At 47.4% G+C, this 20,002-nt stretch overlaps 1 protein-coding gene and 4 non-coding genes across 5 annotated transcripts in view; all 5 read right to left on the reverse strand.

Annotated features, from left to right (window-relative positions):
• Positions 1-26: 26 nt before the first annotated feature.
• LOC121539018 (cytoplasmic dynein 1 heavy chain 1) overlaps positions 27-20,002 on the reverse strand; it is a 60,786-nt gene continuing 40,810 nt past the window's right edge. Inside the window, exons 52-75 of the mRNA XM_045206174.1 lie at positions 18,234-18,351; positions 17,710-17,925; positions 16,943-17,155; positions 16,443-16,570; positions 15,046-15,199; positions 14,431-14,728; positions 13,949-14,202; positions 13,561-13,695; positions 13,308-13,402; positions 12,953-13,127; positions 12,660-12,735; positions 12,223-12,383; positions 11,283-11,394; positions 10,991-11,175; positions 10,547-10,660; positions 9,833-10,003; positions 9,155-9,372; positions 6,175-6,278; positions 2,662-2,876; positions 2,190-2,343; positions 1,776-1,918; positions 1,146-1,314; positions 744-868; positions 27-486 (exon numbers count right to left, since the gene is read on the reverse strand). Coding sequence (XP_045062109.1) covers positions 358-486; positions 744-868; positions 1,146-1,314; positions 1,776-1,918; positions 2,190-2,343; positions 2,662-2,876; positions 6,175-6,278; positions 9,155-9,372; positions 9,833-10,003; positions 10,547-10,660; positions 10,991-11,175; positions 11,283-11,394; positions 12,223-12,383; positions 12,660-12,735; positions 12,953-13,127; positions 13,308-13,402; positions 13,561-13,695; positions 13,949-14,202; positions 14,431-14,728; positions 15,046-15,199; positions 16,443-16,570; positions 16,943-17,155; positions 17,710-17,925; positions 18,234-18,351 — 3,862 coding nt within the window. The 3' untranslated portion in view covers positions 27-357. The remainder of the gene's footprint in view (positions 487-743; positions 869-1,145; positions 1,315-1,775; positions 1,919-2,189; positions 2,344-2,661; positions 2,877-6,174; positions 6,279-9,154; positions 9,373-9,832; positions 10,004-10,546; positions 10,661-10,990; positions 11,176-11,282; positions 11,395-12,222; positions 12,384-12,659; positions 12,736-12,952; positions 13,128-13,307; positions 13,403-13,560; positions 13,696-13,948; positions 14,203-14,430; positions 14,729-15,045; positions 15,200-16,442; positions 16,571-16,942; positions 17,156-17,709; positions 17,926-18,233; positions 18,352-20,002) is intronic.
• On the reverse strand, positions 2,445-2,517 carry LOC121539776. Its single transcript, XR_005995405.1, has one exon. It is a non-coding gene; the product is annotated as a small nucleolar RNA SNORD50 (small nucleolar RNA).
• LOC121539779 lies at positions 9,569-9,640 on the reverse strand. The gene has a single exon (XR_005995408.1). It is a non-coding gene; the product is annotated as a small nucleolar RNA SNORD50 (small nucleolar RNA).
• On the reverse strand, positions 13,821-13,892 carry LOC121539777. Its single transcript, XR_005995406.1, has one exon. It is a non-coding gene; the product is annotated as a small nucleolar RNA SNORD50 (small nucleolar RNA).
• On the reverse strand, positions 14,293-14,364 carry LOC121539775. The gene has a single exon (XR_005995404.1). It is a non-coding gene; the product is annotated as a small nucleolar RNA SNORD50 (small nucleolar RNA).

Raw genomic sequence — 20,002 nt, forward strand, 5'->3', positions numbered from 1 at the left:
TTAGCCATTTAATAACCAGCAAACGATTAAATCATTTGATACTTTATTTTACATGTCATTAACCAACATCTTTACGCCATCATAAAAACATACTGATTCCTTCGTAAAAAATCATTTTCACCTTCTTCCAACTTCACTTTCTATTCACAATCCAACTGACTACATTACTCAGACTTTCTTCACTTCCCAATGACATGTTAAATTCAAATTTTACTTCTCCCACTAGTTACTTGACTAACTACATTTTGTATGGACTACATTACCCTAAAGACTACGTTTCATAAGTGGACTACACTACGAAGTGATTAATAGGAATGATGAATAAAACAAATTCCCCAGTCTCCTGGTGAGCGGAGTCTACTCTGTGCAGAGCACTGCCACTCCACGCTCGTAGAAGTTGTGAGGGTCTTCCTTGGTGGCGATGTCAAAGTCCACGGTGAAGATGAGATCGGCTCTGGTGAAGTTCAGATACACGGGCAGAGTGACCTGTGGGAACAGGGAACAGTACACAATGTTCAAGGTATTTGGAGAATGACTAGGACTAGCTCCCAACACACTATGAACCATCTATCTATTGGACGTATTGAAGGGACTGTGAGGTCTGGTCTATTATATGTGGAGAAAATTCATATTTCTAATCTGGCAATACCCCTGAGGGCATAAAGTGTTGTATTGAGCTCAAACTTCACATCTGTGCATTCCCATGTACCATACACGATATTCTGTGTGGCTCTGAGACGTACCATGTGCTTCTTCTCGGCACTCAATTGCTTCACCCAGCGCAGCTGAGTCAGCGGCAACTCCGTGGAGATGTCGTTGGAGAGAGACAGCTTGTTGTTGCCGTGGGTGGCTCCCTGCAGCTTCAGACCTGTCGGGGAGAAAGAGGGGTTCGTAAAGGTCACTTAGGTTGATCATGTATATTGGATAAATTAAACACCTTCGATGGAGATTTTCCATTGAGAATGTCTTTTAATCCAGGACTAGACTTAATATGGGTCCAGGAAACCAGCCCTGGATGATCACAGCCAAACCATAACTATATTAAAAAGTAGCTGGTGTTCTGCCGGTGTTGTAATTCTTGCTTTCTGGTGAGAATACCCAATGCCCTGACTGGTACTGTACACTAATATAGACAGAGAGCAGACCTTTGATGCCGAAGCTGCAGGCGTCGAGCGCGGCCCCCTGGGCGGTGGTGACGTTGACCTCCAGACACAGCTCCTCCAGGGACCAGCTGTTAGCCTGGGCCACGTATTGACGGGTGGCCGTGATGTAAGCCTCGGGGACAAACAGGCTGCCTAGGCACACATGGATGTTCTGGACAGGAAAGGGGAAAATACATTGATTCAGAGTGGGTGGAGAGTTATTATGGGTAACACTACTGCTTAAGAGTCCAATACCGTGTCCAATGTCAAGTTCCTGGGTCAATTATGGTATCAATTCATTGCAAATCACCCATTAATGGGATAGCTTCCAGAGTGGCTTTATTTTTAACTCTAAAAAGTGACAAATTGTTCATGGACTTCTTTGAAAGTAGTTAAATTCATTCAGACTTGAATGAATAAAATCCAATGGGATGCTAACATTAGCAATATTCTAACCTAACGAATTAGGCAAACTGGCCGTCTACGTTCATGGAATCATTTTAAGGCAACACCAAATCCACTTAGGTCTTCCAATGTCAGGAACCCATCCCTTTAATATAGATGTCAGATTAACTATCCCTTTAATAAAGAGGTCAGGAAACTATCCCTTTAATATAGAGGTCAGATGAACACCTTGAGTTCCTTAGCGCCCCCGCTGGCGGCTCCCTGGGAGATAGCCTGCAGCTGTTTGACACGCTCGCTGAAGTCGGCCACCCACTGGATGACAGTCATGGAGGCGGGCACGGTGTAGCGGCACCAGCTACGGGGCAGGATACCTGGAGACACACACCGTTAGCACTGGGACACCTTGCAGAGACAATATGCCAAATCCTAACTCGAGTTGCACGAGTTTAACTTTTGACCCTTAAGTAAATCATCCATTGATGTCAACGGAAGACTTGTATGAAAATGAAAGTGGATCTTAAATTAGGATTTGGGCCATTGACTATTACCGTAATCCTACCATACTCGCACACATTGTCACTATGTAACCATATTAGATGTAATGGTAAAACTAAGACGATCTTGTGTAGAGAATGAGAGGACCTTTGACGAGGTCGTTGATGAGGGTGCGCAGGTCGTTGGTCTGTTTCTTCTTGCCCTCGCACACCTGCACCACATCAGTCAGGTCCTGACGTACTTCCTGCAGCATGCGGGCGCCCATCTTCACCTCGCGCTCAAAGAAACGGAACAGGGGGTCCTGTGTGTGTGTGTTGGGGATTAAATATATATATACACGTTTGTTAAACAAGATATTTTCACCTGTATAGTCCTTGAAGACACCCACAGTGTGTGAATTGGATATCAGAAGTCAGATCCATATTAGGAGTTTAATTCACATTAAATCAGGTTCGGGATAGATTCATAATTTACTGCATAAAGAAAAAGCATTATGTAAGAGATTGTGTGTGTATGTTGGAAATATAAGTGTCAAAGTGTCATCAGAACACTCTTCCAACCTTAGCCCATCAGATCCCAGGCATCACACTGACCAGATGAGACGTTGCCGGGACGTTACCTTGATGTTCTCCACGGTGCGTTTGAGGTGGTTGACCACCTGCGGGATGAGCGTCAGCCAGTTGGTGGCGGTGGTGAGCAGCGTGCGCATCCAGGCGGGCTGGGCCTCGGCTGAGGTGGACGCAGTGCGCTCGCGCTTCGTCTCCTTCTCGTAGGCCAGGTCATCCTCATCCTCCAGCATCTGCATTTTCAGCATCTTACCCATCATGTCAGTGCCTGAAGCAGCCCAGCAAGGGGTGAGGAGGGGGAGGGGGTGAGGGTGGGGAGAGGGTGAGGGTGAGGAGAGGGGGAGAGGGTGGGGGTGGGGAGAGGGTGGGGGTGGGGGTGGGGAGAGGGTGGGGGAGGGAGGGGGGGTGGGGAGGGTGGGGGTGGGGGGGGGGTGGGGGAGAGGGTGGGGGGTGGGGAGAGGGTGGGGGTGGGGAGAGGGTGGGGGTGGGGAGAGGGGGAGGGGTGGGGAGAGGGTGGGGAGAGGGTGGGGGTGGGGAGAGGTGTGGGGGTGGGGAGAGGGTGGGGGTGGGGAGAGGGTGGGGGGTGGGGAGAGGTTGAGGGGTGGGGGTGGGGGGGTGGGGGTGGGGAGGGTGGGGGTGGGGAGAGGGTGGGGGTGGGGAGAGAGGGTGGGGGTGGGGAGAGGTGGGGGGGGGGTGGGGGGTGGGGAGAGGGTGGGGGGTGGGGGAGAGGGTGGGGGTGGGGAGAGGGTGGGGTTGGGGAGGGGTGGGGGTGGGGAGAGGGTGGGGGTGGGGGGGAGGGTGGGGGTGGGGAGAGGGTGGGGGGTGGGGGAGAGGGTGGGGGTGGGGAGAGGGTGGGGGGTGGGGGAGGGTGGGGGTGGGGGGGGTGGGGGTGGGGGAGGGGGGTGGGGGTGGGGGTGGGGGAGGGTGGGGGTGGGGAGGGGTGGGGGTGGGGGGGGTGGGGGGGGGGTGGGGTGGGGGGGGTGGGGTGGGGAGGGTGAGGAGAGGGTGGGGGGTGGGGAGAGGGTGGGGAGGGGAGGGGTGGGGGGGTGAGGGTGGGGGGGTGAGGTGGGGGGGGGGTGAGGGTGGGGAGAGGAGGAGGGAGAGGGGTGGAGGAGGTGTAGGGAGAGTTGTGGGGGAGGGAGAGGGGTGGGGGAGGGAGAGGAGACAAGCCCGGGGGAGGGAGAGGGGTGGGAGAGGAGACAAGCCCGGGGGAGGAGGAGGAGTGGGGGAAGAAGATATCAACGGTGGACCAAGAACATAGCCTTGTACTGCGACATCGAAATGTTAAAGGTTGTTGTGTTAATAAAGGGTTGTTGTGTTTCACAATCAAAAACAAGGGATTACAACATAAAGTCATAAAACAAATTACATCTGACAAAAACAAGGGTAAGTCAATACCAATACTAATAAAATGGAGGGAGACCATGCAATATTTGTTAAAGGAGGACATATAGAAGTGAAGAACGTTTCTGGGGCTCTGTGAGAAAAATCAGTTGTAACCAAAGAGGGATAGAGGAAGGGGATGAGAATGGATTGAGGGATGGATGGATGGAAGGATGGATGCATCAACAGCTGGGAGTTGGAACTGGCAGCCAAGCGAGACATGATGAACGTGAAATACAGCTGCTGGAGGGTGAGAACACCCCCCCCTCCCGACAGAACACCCCCATTCACATGGGTAAGGCTACCACACGGAGGTTTTAACACTGGAACTGATTTGAGGAACGGCACAAGGAGAGGAAAGGGTCCTGGGGGCTCATTACAACCAAGTTAGTGGAAGCAGTGAGAGAATATGCTCTGCATCAATGGTAGTCATCAGGGAATAAAATTAACACCCGCCAAATGCGGGTAGATTTAGGTATTGGTGGGTAAGAATGGCCCATTTTACCAGCCACGTTGACGGGTGGTCAACAAGTAGGAGCACTTGTGCGAGTTGCGATTTACTGCAGTAGCTGTTTTCAAAAGTTTCTGCTGTTTTGTTTCATAGCTGCTAATCGCACAAAGAAATAGGAATCCTACATCCAGCCTCAGCAACACTGCCTGGCAGAACTGTGTGCTCTGAGTGAAGTACTGATATTCATTTCTGGAGGCGCTGTGCACAGGCTTAAAGGTTGGTCTAATTTACTTAAAACGAAAAGTCTACTGAAGTGAGACTTTGTCTTCGTGTTTCTTGGCTATTTACATTGTTTTGTTCACAAGCTCGGTTGTTTTTCAACGTTAGTTTGAGTCTGCTGCTTCAACTGATAGTGAAGAGACCCACGCCCTAGTCAGATCACAAATCTCACACACAGACATGACTCGAGTGGCCCCGTTACCACGGTAACCCCCAGCTCTTAAAAGGGGCAGCTGAATATTTTGTCTCATCTGATATTTTGGTTTTTAAAAAAACTCAGGTCACAGGAATTTTTATGAAATTTAGCAATATACCACATTACTTTTTACTAATACATTTCTTGTTTTCGAAACATTACAAAGCATGGTCATCCGTTTATTTTTATATTTGTTAATGTAATTATGGCGACAATGTTTTTTGGTCTGGTACAAAATCTGAGTGGCTGGTAGATTTTATTCATCTACCTGCCACAGTGGCTGGTGGACCAAAAAGTTTATTTTATGCCCTGGTAGTCATTCCTCTAGTTCAGGGGTAGGCAACCCTGTTCCTGGAGTGCCACAGGTACCGCAGGATTTTGTTCCAACTTGGAACCACACAATACCAACGGAGGTAATTGATCAGTTCAGTGATTTCCTCAATTCAACACACCTGGTCTTCCAGGTGCCATGAAGTGCCTGCGGCTTCTCCAGGACCAGGGTTGCCTACCCCTGCTCTAGTTAGATGAGAATATGCTCTGCACCAATGGTAGCCATTTCTCTAGTTAGATGAGAATATGCTCTGCACCAATGGTAGCCATTTCTCTAGTTAGATGAGAATATGCTCTGCACCAATGGTAGCCATTTCTCTAGTTAGAGAATATGCTCTGCACCAATGGTAGCCATTTCTCTAGTTAGAGAATATGCTCTGCACCAATGGTAGCCATTTCTCTAGTCAGAGAATATGCTCTGCACCAATGGTAGCCATTTCTCTAGTTAGAGAATATGCTCTGCACCAATGGTAGCCATTTCTCTAGTTAGAGAATATGCTCTGCACCAATGGTAGCCATTTCTCTAGTTAGAGAATATGCTCTGCACCAATGGTAGCCATTTCTCTAGTTAGAGAATATGCTCTGCACCAATGGTAGCCATTTCTCTAGTTAGAGAATATGCTCTGCACCAATGGTAGCCATTTCTCTAGTTAGAGAATATGCTCTGCACCAATGGTAGCCATTTCTCTAGTTAGAGAATATGCTCTGCACCAATGGTAGCCATTTCTCTAGTTAGAGAATATGCTCTGCACCAATGGTAGCCATTTCTCTAGTTAGATGAGAATGAGGCCTGTGGAAATAAGATTGTGTTACAACAGATATGGAGAGAGGAGAAACCAAAGATGACTGATGCGTTTCGGCACTCTCCTCGCTGCATAAAGGATCCCACAGACAGCCAGGGCCAACCAACTGCAGCCAATAGCATACCCTGAGTGGTGAGCAGGACCTTCTCAGCGTTGCTGGGCAGGCCCAGCCAGGACGGGGTCTGGGTGTCTGGCAGCATTTCCACCCAGTGCATGAACTCCTCACGCCTGGAAACAAAGACAGAACAGTGTTACTGAGAGGAGAGACAGAACAGTGTTACTGAGAGAGGAGAGACAGAACAGTGTTACTGAGAGAGGAGAGACAGAACAGTGTTACTGAGAGGAGAGACAGAACATTGTTACTGAGAGGAGAGACAGAACAGTGTTACTGAGAGGAGAGACAGAACAGTGTTACTGAGAGCAGAGACAGAACAGTGTTACTGAGAGGAGAGACAGAACAGTGTTACTGAGAGAGCAGAGACAGAACAGTGTTACTGAGAGAGGAGACAGAACAGTGTTACTGAGAGAGGAGAGACAGAACAGTGTTACTGAGAGGAGAGACAGAACAGTGTTACTGAGAGGAGAGACAGAACAGTGTTACTGAGAGGAGAGACAGAACAGTGTTACTGAGAGGAGAGACAGAACAGTGTTACTGAGAGGAGAGACAGAACATTGTTACTGAGAGGAGAGACAGAACAGTGTTACTGAGAGGAGAGACAGAACAGTGTTACTGAGAGAGCAGAGACAGAACAGTGTTACTGAGAGCAGAGACAGAACAGTGTTACTGAGAGCAGAGACAGAACAGTGTTACTGAGAGGAGAGACAGAACAGTGTTACTGAGAGGAGAGACAGAACAGTGTTACTGAGAGAAGAGACAGAACAGTGTTACTGAGAGAGCAGAGACAGAACAGTGTTACTGAGAGAGCAGAGACAGAACAGTGTTACTGAGAGAGCAGAGACAGAACAGTGTTACTGAGAGGAGAGACAGAACAGTGTTACTGAGAGGAGAGACAGAACAGTGTTACTGAGAGCAGAGACAGAACAGTGTTACTGAGAGAGCAGAGACAGAACAGTGTTACTGAGAGAGCAGAGACAGAACAGTGTTACTGAGAGAGCAGAGACAGAACAGTGTTACTGAGAGGAGAGACAGAACAGTGTTACTGAGAGGAGAGACAGAACAGTGTTACTGAGAGGAGAGACAGAACAGTGTTACTGAGAGGAGAGACAGAACAGTGTTACTGAGAGGAGAGACAGAACAGTGTTACTGAGAGGAGAGACAGAACAGTGTTACTGAGAGCAGAGACAGAACAGTGTTACTGAGAGGAGAGACAGAACAGTGTTACTGAGAGAGCAGAGACAGAACAGTGTTACTGAGAGAGAGAGACAGAACAGTGTTACTGAGAGAGGAGAGAACAGAACAGTGTTACTGAGAGGAGAGACAGAACAGTGTTACTGAGAGGAGAGACAGAACAGTGTTACTGAGAGGAGAGACAGAACAGTGTTACTGAGAGGAGAGACAGAACAGTGTTACTGAGAGAGCAGAGACAGAACAGTGTTACTGAGAGGAGAGACAGAACAGTGTTACTGAGAGAGCAGAGACAGAACAGTGTTACTGAGAGGAGAGACAGAACAGTGTTACTGAGAGGAGAGACAGAACAGTGTTACTGAGAGGAGAGACAGAACAGTGTTACTGAGAGGAGAGACAGAACAGTGTTACTGAGAGAGCAGAGACAGAACAGTGTTACTGAGAGAGCAGAGACAGAACAGTGTTACTGAGAGAGCAGAGACAGAACAGTGTTACTGAGAGGAGAGACAGAACAGTGTTACTGAGAGGAGAGACAGAACAGTGTTACTGAGAGGAGAGACAGAACAGTGTTACTGAGAGAGCAGAGACAGAACAGTGTTACTGAGAGAGGAGAGACAGAACAGTGTTACTGAGAGAGGAGAGACAGAACAGTGTTACTGAGAGGAGAGACAGAACAGTGTTACTGAGAGGAGAGACAGAACAGTGTTACTGAGAGGAGAGACAGAACAGTGTTACTGAGAGGAGAGACAGAACAGTGTTACTGAGAGGAGAGACAGAACAGTGTTACTGAGAGAGCAGAGACAGAACAGTATTACTGAGAGAGGAGAGAGAATGGTAGAAAATTACCTGAAATGTAACCATTCCTAAATGTGTGCATTTCAGAAGAATGCAAAGGTTTCCCCTTAATGTCTTTTTGACAAACATTTTGCTGAGGAGAATTGATCACAATATAACATAGTTTTTTGTATGTACTGTACTCAGTTTTCATACATACACAAAAAATATATAAACGCAACATGCAACAATTTCAAAGATTTCACTGAGTTACAGTTCATAGAAGGAAATCAGTCAATTGAAATACATTAATTAGGCCATAATCTATGGATTTCACATGACTGGGCAGGGGCACAGTCAGAATACGTTTTTCCCACAAAAGGGCTTTATGACAGAAATACTCCTGAGAACTCCCCCCACCCCACCCCTCAAACGATCCCGCAGGTGAAGAAGCTGGATGTGGCGGTCCTGGGATGGCATAGTTACACGTGGTCTGCGGTTATGAGACCAGTTGGATGTACTGCCAAATTCTCTAAAATGATGTTGGAGGCGGCTTATGGTAGAGAAATGAACATTCAATTCTCTGGCAACAGCTCTGTTGGACATTTCTGCAGTCAGCATGCCAATTGCACGCTCCCTCAAAACTTGAGAAATCTGTGGCATTGTGTTGTGTGACAAAACTGCACATTTTAGAGTAGCCTTTTACTGTCCCCAGCACAAGGTGCACCTGTGTAATGATCATGCTGTTTAATCCGTTTCTTGATGCGCCACACCTGTCAGGTGGATGGATTATCTTGGTAAAGGAGAAATGCTCACTAACAGGGATGTAAACACATTTGTCCACAAACTTTGCGAGAAATACGCTTTTTGTGCGAATGGAACATTTCTGGGATCTTTTATTTCAGCTCATGAAAAATGGGACCAACACTTTACATGTTGCGTTTATATATTTTTGTTCAGTATACATTTAATGACACTAAATTAAAACTACCACCCCCCCCAACCCCCAAGGCTGGCCACTGACCGGATGCCATCGGGCATCTTGATGTCCTTGTGACCGTCCACCTTGAAGGCCAGCTTGAACTCTGAGTCGAAGCTGCCCGTGGTGAAGATGCGATCCAGGAAGGTGTTGAGCAGCCGCTGGTCGAACTCGTTGTCGATGCGGCCGCCGTAGATGGACTGGGCCATTAGGGTCTTGAGGGCTGCCCAGGGGATCTTGTCTGGGGAGATGTTCTGACGGCCCTGGGGGTGTGGAAGAAGACGGGAAAGGAAGGTTACCACCACTGAGATACATATAATATCTGTTCTGATTCTGTTCTCACCACGCCCATCCAACTTAGCTTAGAGACTAGCCATTCTAGGAGTCATTTTTAGTTTTTATTGAGTGACCGCCAACTTCATTCTTAATTGCAATAATGTATATATTTGTGTGAATTGCATAAAAGACGTCAGCTCCGTATAAGAGTTTCATTCACATGAAATCAGGTTGGGGATAGATTCATCATCTAATGCAAGAGACATTCTGCATACAGGAAGATCAGGTTGGGGATAGATTCATCATCTAATGCAAGAGACATTCTGCATACAGGAAGATCAGGTTCGGGATAGATTCATCATCTAATGCAAGAGACATTCTGCATACAGAAAGAACCCTATATAAAGAGACAACAGTGTGTGTGTATTTTATGTGTGTGTGACTGACCTTAGCGGTGTCGTCCAGCCAGGTGTCCACGGTGTCGCAGGCAGAGCGCAAGTCCGACTCTCCGAACTCGTACTTCTTGGACCAGCCCAGCGGTGCATAGCGCAGGCGCTCCTGGATGACGGCGTGGAACCAGGCCAGCAGGAAGTAGAGACGGGCACGCTCGTTGGGTGCCTGCAGAGGATGATGGGTAGAAGAGGTTTGTTTAAAAGGGGCAATCTGCAGTTCAAACAATCAAGTGGCCCCCCCCACCACTTTTTTGGTAGATAGGTGAGGAATGGGGCTGGAGGTCTCAAATTCAGACAGAGCTATGCATGCAAGGACTGACCATTCACAATATCAAAATGATTGTTTTAACCATGCTGTTTCGAGGCTATACAATGTTAGTTTACAATGACATTGTTTACAAACAATGGAGTAAAAACAAGCTTCTATATTGTGGGTTCTGATGAGGTAGGACACATGAAATAAGCTCATTAGGCCTTTCTAAGTTATATTCTTAAAGAATCTATGGGTATGTATATCATTAAAGTCCAAAAAATGAATATCGCAATTGCAGATTGACTCTTTTTAATAATCAAGGTAAAAAATAATTCATTCATCCAAGTTTACGGAGGAAGAAGGTGTGTGAGAGATGAACAGAGAGGCATAGGAGAGAACGAGAGAATCAGTATATATATATATATATATATATATATATATAGTGGTGTGGGTCACCTTGCACATGCGAGCCACAGGGATGCTGCTGAAGGTCCTCAGCATGTTGGCCTTAACCCCAGGAGGAGGCTCAAACACAAAGATACGTCCTGCACGCAGCAGGTTCACTGGCACCTGAGAGGAGAAGAGAAAAAAACATTTGTCCATCTCTCAATAGTCAAGACATTCATAACTGTGCCACATGGTGGGAAAAAGCTTGGGGTTAACCAATCACAGTGCTAACACTTCAAGTAACAATGTGGACATTTTTCAAATCAGTGTTTTTTTTTTTTTTTTTTTTTTAAATCAACAATTGAACGTGCTTGAACCTTCTTCAGAAATCACTTCGTAGCTCTTTCATTAAGTTTACTGTTATGTGTTAATGGTCCTCAATACTGAGTGTAAAACACTGTCATAGTCGCCATGTTCTTTATTTTTCTAAGGAACTTGAATGTGGAATGTGACCTTGGGGTTGATCTCCATGGTGAGGAAGAGGCGGAAGCTGGCGTGGGGCTGCATGGAGTGGAGCTTCTTCTCCAGCTGCATCAGCCAACCAGGAGCCAGGTGCACGTTCTCCAGCATCACCCACCTGCCGGACTTGACAGCGGTGTTGATGTCGCGGTCGGCCTTGTTGAAGCCCTCAGCAGAACCTGAGGAGAGAGAAGAGGAACCAGGTTTCTAAGATGCCAGTTTCATCCTTACTCCTCCTGGGCTGTTTACAAACTGAACTGACTGAATGTAAATAAAATGGACCTACCGATGGAGATGGAGGTGATGTGTTTGTTTTCCTCGGCTGCCAGGTCCCGGACCAGGCCGCTGGCGTCGTACCCGGGCACGGAGCACATCAGAACAGGGGTACTGGGTTTCACCTAGGTGGGTAGGATAACAAGCCGTTGTTTCAGGAGGAGATGAGCAGTTGGAATACGCAATGGTACCGTATTTTCCGCACTATAAGGCGCACCGGATTATAAGGCGCACCTTCAATGAATGGCCTATTTTAGAACTGTTTTCATATATAGGGCGCACCGGATTATAAGGCGCATAGAATAGAAGATACTGCAGTCAAACGTTTGACTGGGGTTGCGTTATGCATCCACTAGATGGAGCTGTGCTAAAGGGAATGTCAACAAAACAGTCAGATAAAGTCAAACTTTATTAAGCGTTCTGACAACAATTTTGGGGTCTTTATACACACACACACAAGTGGTGTGGGACAGTGAGTAAGCACAGTACCGGTGTTTACTGACTACGGTAGCCGTAATGCTGCAAGCGGTGCGGCTTTGTCGTTTACCAGTCGTACTGAAACATTTCATTATTATTAAATTGTTTTTATTGTTTTTTCATACTGAAACATTTTGACAGAGCGCCTTGAGCGCCGTGTGCAACCAGTATGGATCAACCAGTTAACCAATTGATCCATATATAAGGCACTCCGGATTATAAGGCGCACTGTCGTTTTTTGAGAAAATTAAAGGCTTTTAAGTGCGCCTTATAGTGCGGAAAATACGGTACTTAGAACAGTATTGGCAAGGTTGTTCAATGAGCAGAACATACACTTTTGCTAGTAACCCTTTAACATACTGTACAAATAACAACACACTATATCTGAGATGATTGTCGATTCAGGGATGTCCAGACTTCGGTACCATAGACATGAAATGACTACAATGGTAGATTCTATTTAGATTGTCTGTTACCTCGCTCTCCACGATGTTGCCCAGGTCCAGGGGTTGCTCGATGATGGCCATGAAGGTGTCTCCCAGGACCTTGGATACAAAGATGTGGGCCATGGCCAGCATGCGGTCCGGACGGAAGGCTTGGATCAGCAGCAGCTGGTGCACTGCCTGACCGATGGAGGCTGTCGAGGACAGACAAATACATTTTTGAGATCGACTACATTGCAGTCGGACTGCACAGAATCACTGTAAGACTCTTTCCACTTTACCGCCACCACTGTAAAGCACAAGCACTCCAACTTCCTATTTTCTGTACATTCATTTGGTATTTTTATGCAAATTCTATCAAGAGTATAATTGGGATCTCGACAATGCATAGCAGCCTCCTAAACTTAGCTTCACGGGTTCCCACGCTTCCCCAAAGTAAAACACATTACAACACTGATTGAAATACTCACTTGACTGTTTCTCCTCTGTCCACAGGTAGGGCACGGATAGCTCAGGGGAGTTGCTCTCAATCCACATGAAGAATTGCTTCAATGATCGAAAAAAAAAAGCCATGTCAACCTCAATGACAACTTAATTTTCCTTTCTTACGCTCTTTTCTTCAAAATAATTATTGTTATGCTCTTCTGTTTAACGGTTTAGTAAAGAGTCGGTTTACAAACGGTTTAGTAAAGAGCTTCACATTGCAAAAGTCATTTTCTTCCCCTCCCTCCCTCCCTCCCTCCCTCCCTGCCAAGTTTCTCACCTCATCAGCCTCCACCTTGGAGACCAGGTCCTTGAAGGCAGGGAGTCGGCTGAGGATGATCATGGCCTCACACTGCTCCGTGGTCAGGCCTTTCACCTTAGGCACCGCTGTGCCCTTCAGCACCATCTCCGCGCCGCGCAGGAAGTGCTGGAACTCTGCGTCGTAGGACGGCTCGCTGAGGGCAACAGGAACTGGTCATCAATAAGATGCATGGGCTGCGGCACACTGTCCACACTAGCATACCACTTAGAATGCATCCTCAATACATTTTTGTAGCGTAGATATTGGAACCGAACCATGGACCTTATCCTTCACATTATAACCAGGAATGTGTAGAAAGTTCAAAGTTCATTACCTGGTCATGCCTTTCAGGTTGATCCTGGCTAAGAGCATTGCGAAGGTGATGTGATCCTGGTTACACATTCCTCTGGCCACTCTGTTGAACGCCCCCTGAAACGAGACAATCGGATTGTTGATTTTGCACAAAAAAACAACATTGATTTGAGATCTATGAAGAAAATCTCCAGTTCTAGATGTTCTAGAAGGTGTTCTAGATGTGAGGTTTTAGACATTCTAGGTTCTAGAGGGTGTTTGAGATGTGCGGTTACCTGGAAGAGGTCCTTGGTGATGTGGGTGAGGCGCTGGGTGTGGTCGCTAACACTCTTGAGGTTAGCGTTCTCATACAGGACTGTGTGGTAGATGTCCAGGAAGAAGTGCAGCGAGTACTGGTACAGGAAGTGCATCTGGAGACGGACATGAAGTCATCAACACAGCAGGCTGGAATGGTTCGCTACACTACGTTTTGGTTCTGTACTAGAAGGTTTTGAAGAGGGTCACCACCATAGAAACAGAACTAGAAGAGACTTGCATAGCAGCAGTCAGATCCGTATAGGAGTTTCATTCACATGAACTCAGGTTTGGGATAGATTCATCATTTAATGCAAGAGACCGTCGGCACACAGGAGAATCTTTATAAGAGCCACAGTGTGTGTATACCTGGTTCAGGGCCTCCATGGTGAAGTAGATGGAGCTGCAGGCCGAGGAGAGGGACAGGTACTGCTGCGACACCGCCTCCACCTCGGCCATCACAATGTCCGTCTCCTCCACCTTCCTGGTCACCTCCGCCGCCTCCTTCTTCAGGTTCTCCAGGGTGGTGATGATGGTGTCGTCGTCCAGGATACGACCCTTGACCTCGTTCAGGGCCTGCAGCAGAGACTTCTCCAGTTGGCGCAGACGCACCTGGAACTCACCTGGTGGAGGGAGGGAAGGTTAATGCTTCCATATTTGAAGGATAAAAATAGGACAAAGAGAAGAGAGTAAGATACTTTTGTGTGCATTGCATATCAGCAGTCAGATCCGTATACGAGTTTCATTCACATTAAATCAGGTTCGGTATAGATTCATCATTTATTGCAAGAGACTGTCGGCACACAGAGCGAGCCTTGCGTAAGCGAGGTCATTGTGCTCGCGCGTCTCACCCTGCAGTTTGAGGAGGTCGGAGCGCTTCTCGTCCACGTCGGGCCTCTCTGCCTTCAGCACCTCGTTGAGACACTGGCTCTGCAGACTGCTGCGAGTCACTGTGAAGTTGACAAAGGTCACACGAGAACACAGGTCTGGAGGGAACTCCACCGTGGGGTCGCGTGTGGAGAGGAAGATGACGAAGGACGGGGACAAGTCAATGTCCTGGTCGCCAAGGGTGATGAGCACCCGTCCGCCGGTCCTGCGCACCTCTCTGTTGAGCACCGGGTTCAGGATGGGATCGTAGCTCTCTACATCCTGGGGGGAGACATTACCATTAGTTACATGGAAGCAAAATTGTTTTTCCAATTGAACAAAGGTCGGCAAGCCCAACAGTTATCTTGGAACCCAGAACCAAATGTTGCATTCGCTAGCTAGCTACTGGACCTAACGTTTACGTTAAAGCTTCTGTTAAATATAGTAACATTTATGTTACCGGTCTCAAGGGAGATTATGTCTACTGCAGCAGCAGTTGAGCACTACAATGTATTCAGATTAAAAGCATGTGTTACATGCTATTGTAGAGGTACACATGGTCTGGAACATGCTGGATAGACCGAGAAGTCTGTTCTGACCTGCACAAGCAGAGGGTTTCCGAAACGCAGAGCGCTCTCCAGGTTCTTCCGGAAGGCGTCATCCAGGAAGCTGGTCCTGGTGATCTTGCGATCCTTGTACTCGTTCATGATGAACTCTGTGGCCTGGCCGGACGGGTCGATGATCAGGGGATACCTGGGAAAGGCAAAGTTTTGTTTTTTATTAGGATCTCATTTAGCCGAAAGAAAGGGCTAGCTTTCCAGGAGTCTTTAAAAACACAGTCTATCCATCACACTATTGGATGCACTGTGGAACTAGGATAGGCATTCATTATACAAACATTTAAATGGTAAAGTTTTGTATCTCCCGACAGGATCCGCAGTGAGGCGTTCAGCCTTCAATACAGGTTTATGATAGAACTACCACCCTCTACCCCTCAGTGTTGGTCATGTAGGATACTCCAGGTTTATGATAGAACTACCACCCCTCTACCCCTCAGTGTTGGTCATGTAGGATACTCCAGGTTTATGATAGAACTACCACCCTCTACCCCTCAGTGTTGGTCATGTAGGATACTCCAGGTTTATGATAGAACTACCACCCTCTACCCCTCAGTGTTGGTCATGTAGGATACTCCAGGTTTATGATAGAACTACCACCCCTCTGTGTTGGTCATGTAGGATACTCCAGGTTTATGATAGAACTACCACCCTCTACCCCTCAGTGTTGGTCATGTAGGATACTCCAGGTTTATGATAGAACTACCACCCTCTACCTCTCAGTGTTGGTCATGTAGGATACTCCAGGTTTATGATAGAACTACCACCCTCTACCTCTCAGTGTTGGTCATGTAGGATACTCCAGGTTTATGATAGAACTACCACCCTCTACCCCTCAGTGTTGGTCATGTAGGATACTCCAGGTTTATGATAGAACTACCACCCTCTACCTCTCAGTGTTGGTCATGTAGGATACTCCAGGTTTATGATAGAACTACCACCCCTCTGTGTTGGTCATGTAGGATACTCCAGGTTTATGATAGAACTACCACCCTCTACCCCTCAGTGTTGGTCATGTAGGATACTCCAGGTTTATGATAGAACTACCACCCTCTACCTCTCAGTGTTGGTCATGTAGGATACTCCAGGTTTATGATAGAACTACCACCCTCTACCTCTCAGTGTTGGTCATGTAGGATACTCCAGGTTTATGATAGAACTACCACCCTCTACCCCTCAGTGTTGGTCATGTAGGATACTCCAGGTTTATGATAGAACTACCACCCTCTACCTCTCAGTGTTGGTCATGTAGGATACTCCAGGTTTATGATAGAACTACCACCCTCTACCCCTCAGTGTTGGTCATGTAGGATACTCCAGTTCCTAGATGGGGGAGAAGAGATGATGGATGATATTGTGATTCGGATGGACACACTCACCTGTTGAACCTCTTGAGCATGATGGCGTTCTCGGTGCAGAGGTCGTCCGCCGGGAGGGAGTTGGCCTGCCAGCGCAGCCTCTCGTCCGCATTGGACAGGTACTCAGTCCTGGCGATGTCCGTACGGAACTAGTAGGAGAGACAGATCTGCTTAGCCATACAAAATTGAGTCTAGAACATTACAAAGAAAAAAATACTGCCTTGAGTTACAGATGACTGCCAGAGTTGGTGTTAAAGTCTGGGTTTCGAACTTGGGTTGTCCATGCGACTCAAGACAGTTAGCCGTCTGAACTAAAGCCTAGGAAATAGTCATGGGAGACAAAACAATTCTCCACATCTCCGGCAAGGTCATTTATCATTAAGGCCAGTATTTTTAACCCTCATCACGTGATCTGACCTAGAAAAACTCATGACCCCTCCCTACTCATCATGTAAACTAAAGCCTAGTGCTGAGAACTACCCTCGTTACATGAGCCGCTGAACAACCCCCCCCCCCAGTACCTGAATGTTGGCCTGCTGCAGGTGGTGCGACCAGGTGGTGAAGAGGTTCTGTCTCATCTGCTGCTCGAAGTAGCCTGCGTAGGCAATGAAGGCTGCCGACAGCAGGCAGTCCCCGGCGATGGTAGCCATCTGGTTCTTGAACGTCTCGCTGGACTTCTCCCAGCGCTCGCTCTCGGCAGACAGGCTCTTGAGCAGGGCTGTGCTGCGGTTCACCTGCACTCACAGAAGACGATCAGATTTAACAATGATGGATTGATACAGCGCTTTTCCACCTGGTCTTCAATTGCTTTACATTGGAATGGAGCTCTAAACTGAAAAGACTCATCCCCTAGAGCTATACAGTGCATTTGGAAAGAAATCAGATCCCTTCACTTTTTCCAAATTTTGTTATGGTACAGCCTTATTCTAAAATTGATTAAATCAATTGTTTTCCTCATCAATTGACACACAATACCCCATAATGAAAAAGCAAAAACAGGTTTTTAGATTTTCTTAGCAAATTATATTTAAAAAAAAAACAGAAACATCACATTTACACTGTATACTATTGTCAAGTCTAGGGCATTGACTCAGAGTTTTCATAGACGATATGCAAGCCTTGTTCATTGAAAAAGCACTCCTTGCTCTAAAACGCATTTCCTAAATCTCTTGCTAATTCCTAAGGTTATGGAGATGGCGAAATGGTATCTCTTGCTAAAGTTATGGAGATGGTGAAATGGTTTAGTTTATTAGGAATGGTTGTTTTATGGGCGGATGGACTTCCCTACCTTTGCCTCGACGGCGGCCAGATCGGCCTTAATGGCCTGGGCCTCAGAGATGAGTACGGCGTACTCCTCCTTGTAGCGGGCGATGCTGGACTCCAGGTCGTGGATCATCTGCTCCACCTCCTCCGCCTTGGACTTATTGTCCATGGCATCGTCCTCCAGCTTCTGCAGCTCGTTCCTCAGCGGCTCCACGCGCTTCAACATGTCAGCGTAGTTCAGCTAGAAGAGGGGGAAGAGACGGGTCAATAATTGCAGGTTATAAGTAGGGCGCAGAGTTTTTACACGTGGTAAGAAATAATTTACTCCTGGCACTCACTAGACATTGGGTGAATCTCAAATCTTTCCTCTCTCCAAATCTCCTCGAAATGCATCGGAAGAGAAGATCCAAGATTCCTCCTCTATGACCTTCTCCTCCAATTAGTTTTGAGAAGGAGACGAGGAGAGAGGACGCAAGGAATCGAGGAAAGACTTTAGATTCACCCTTAAACCGTTCCCAGTATAAGGTCAGTGGCCGGTGGTTTCCTTACCTGAGCGATGGCCCATTTGACCATGGGGCCACAGGCCAGGGAGGCCCTGTTGACCATCTCGTAGTTGAAGTTGGGGTTGGACATGTAATTCTTCTTCATTTTCTCACGGATTGACTCACTGCATTACGATAGCGGTCACAGGGTTAGGACAGAGCAACAGGCAATTGTATAAAATGTTAAATGAATTAAAATTTGTGAGCAGGGTATTTGAAAAATGATCATGGATGAAATTATGTACGAAAGGGGTGGCGTGCAAGGAAGCAAAAATAAAAGGGTTTTGGTTGTTAAAGGGAAATTTCACCAAAATATGACTGGGTTTGTTTTGATCGTGCCTGAAGTCCTTCACACATATTTGACCACAAAGGCGATGACAACATCTAGTGTTTTGATGGGGTGGATGAGATCTGAAAATGAAAGTAGTCCTGCTTTGTGGCATTTCGCGAAGCCTCCATGTTATACCGATCACACTACACATTTGTGTGCGTGTAGATATGGTTGTCCTTGTTTGATCGAGCCCTTGGACATCTTTCAGCGATGTTCCTATTGGCGGATCCATTGCTAAATGTACAAGGCGCCATTTTTTCCAGACTCTGAAAGACCACAGCTTGGCGTGGGGCGGTGCTTCCTGCTCTGGCCCCGTTGTGCATCGTGCATTCGCTATGAATGCCGGAGTGGTGGTACAAGTCGAGCAGACGAATACACAGGAAGTCTAAACTTTCTGAATTTAAAATGCCCTCGTTCTAGCTTGTGGTGAGGAGATTTTTTTATATTTATGACAAAACGTAATGTTAATATACACTGCTCAAAAAAATAAAGGGAACACTTAAACAACACAATGTAACTCCAAGTCAATCACACTTCTGTGAAATCAAACTGTCCACTTAGGAAGCAACACTGATTGACAATACATTTCACATGCTGTTGTGCAAATGGAATAGACAACAGGTGGAAATTATAGGCAATTAGCAAGACACCCCCAATAAAGGACTGGTTTTGCAGGTGGTGACCACCGACCACTTCTCAGTTCCTATGCTTCCTGGCTGATGTTTTGGTCACTTTTGAATGCTGGCGGTGCTTTCACTCTAGTGGTAGCATGAGACGGAGTCTACAACCCACACAAGTGGCTCAGGTAGTGCAGCTCATCCAGGATGGCACATCAATGCGAGCTGTGGCAAGAAGGTTTGCTGTGTCTGTCAGCGTAGTGTCCAGAGCATGGAGGCGCTACCAGGAGACAGGCCAGTACATCAGGAGACGTGGAGGAGGCCGTAGGAGGGCAACAACCCAGCAGCAGGACTGCTACCTCCGCCTTTGTGCAAGGAGGAGCACTGCCAGAGCACTGCAAAATGACCTCCAGCAGGCCACAAATGTGCACGTGTCTGCTCAAACGGTCAGAAACAGACTCCATGAGGGTGGTATGAGGGCCCGACGTCTACAGGTGGGGGTTGTGCTTACAGCCCAACACCGTGCAGGACGTTTGGAATTTGCCAGAGAACACCAAGATTGGCAAATTCGCCACTGGTGCCCTGTGCTCTTCACAGATGAAAGCAGGTTCACACTGAGCACGTGACAGACGTGACAGAGTCTGGAGACGCCGTGGAGAACGTTCTGCTGCCTGCAACATCCTCCAGCATGACCGGTTTGGCGGTGGGTCAGTCATGGTGTGGGGTGGCATTTCTTTGGGGGGCCGCACAGCCCTCCATGTGCTCGCCAGAGGTAGCTTGACTGCCATTAGGTACCGAGATGAGATCCTCAGACCCCTTGTGAGACCA

This window comes from Coregonus clupeaformis, chromosome 21 (assembly GCF_020615455.1).
Source record: "Coregonus clupeaformis isolate EN_2021a chromosome 21, ASM2061545v1, whole genome shotgun sequence".
Lineage (NCBI taxonomy): Eukaryota > Metazoa > Chordata > Actinopteri > Salmoniformes > Salmonidae > Coregonus > Coregonus clupeaformis.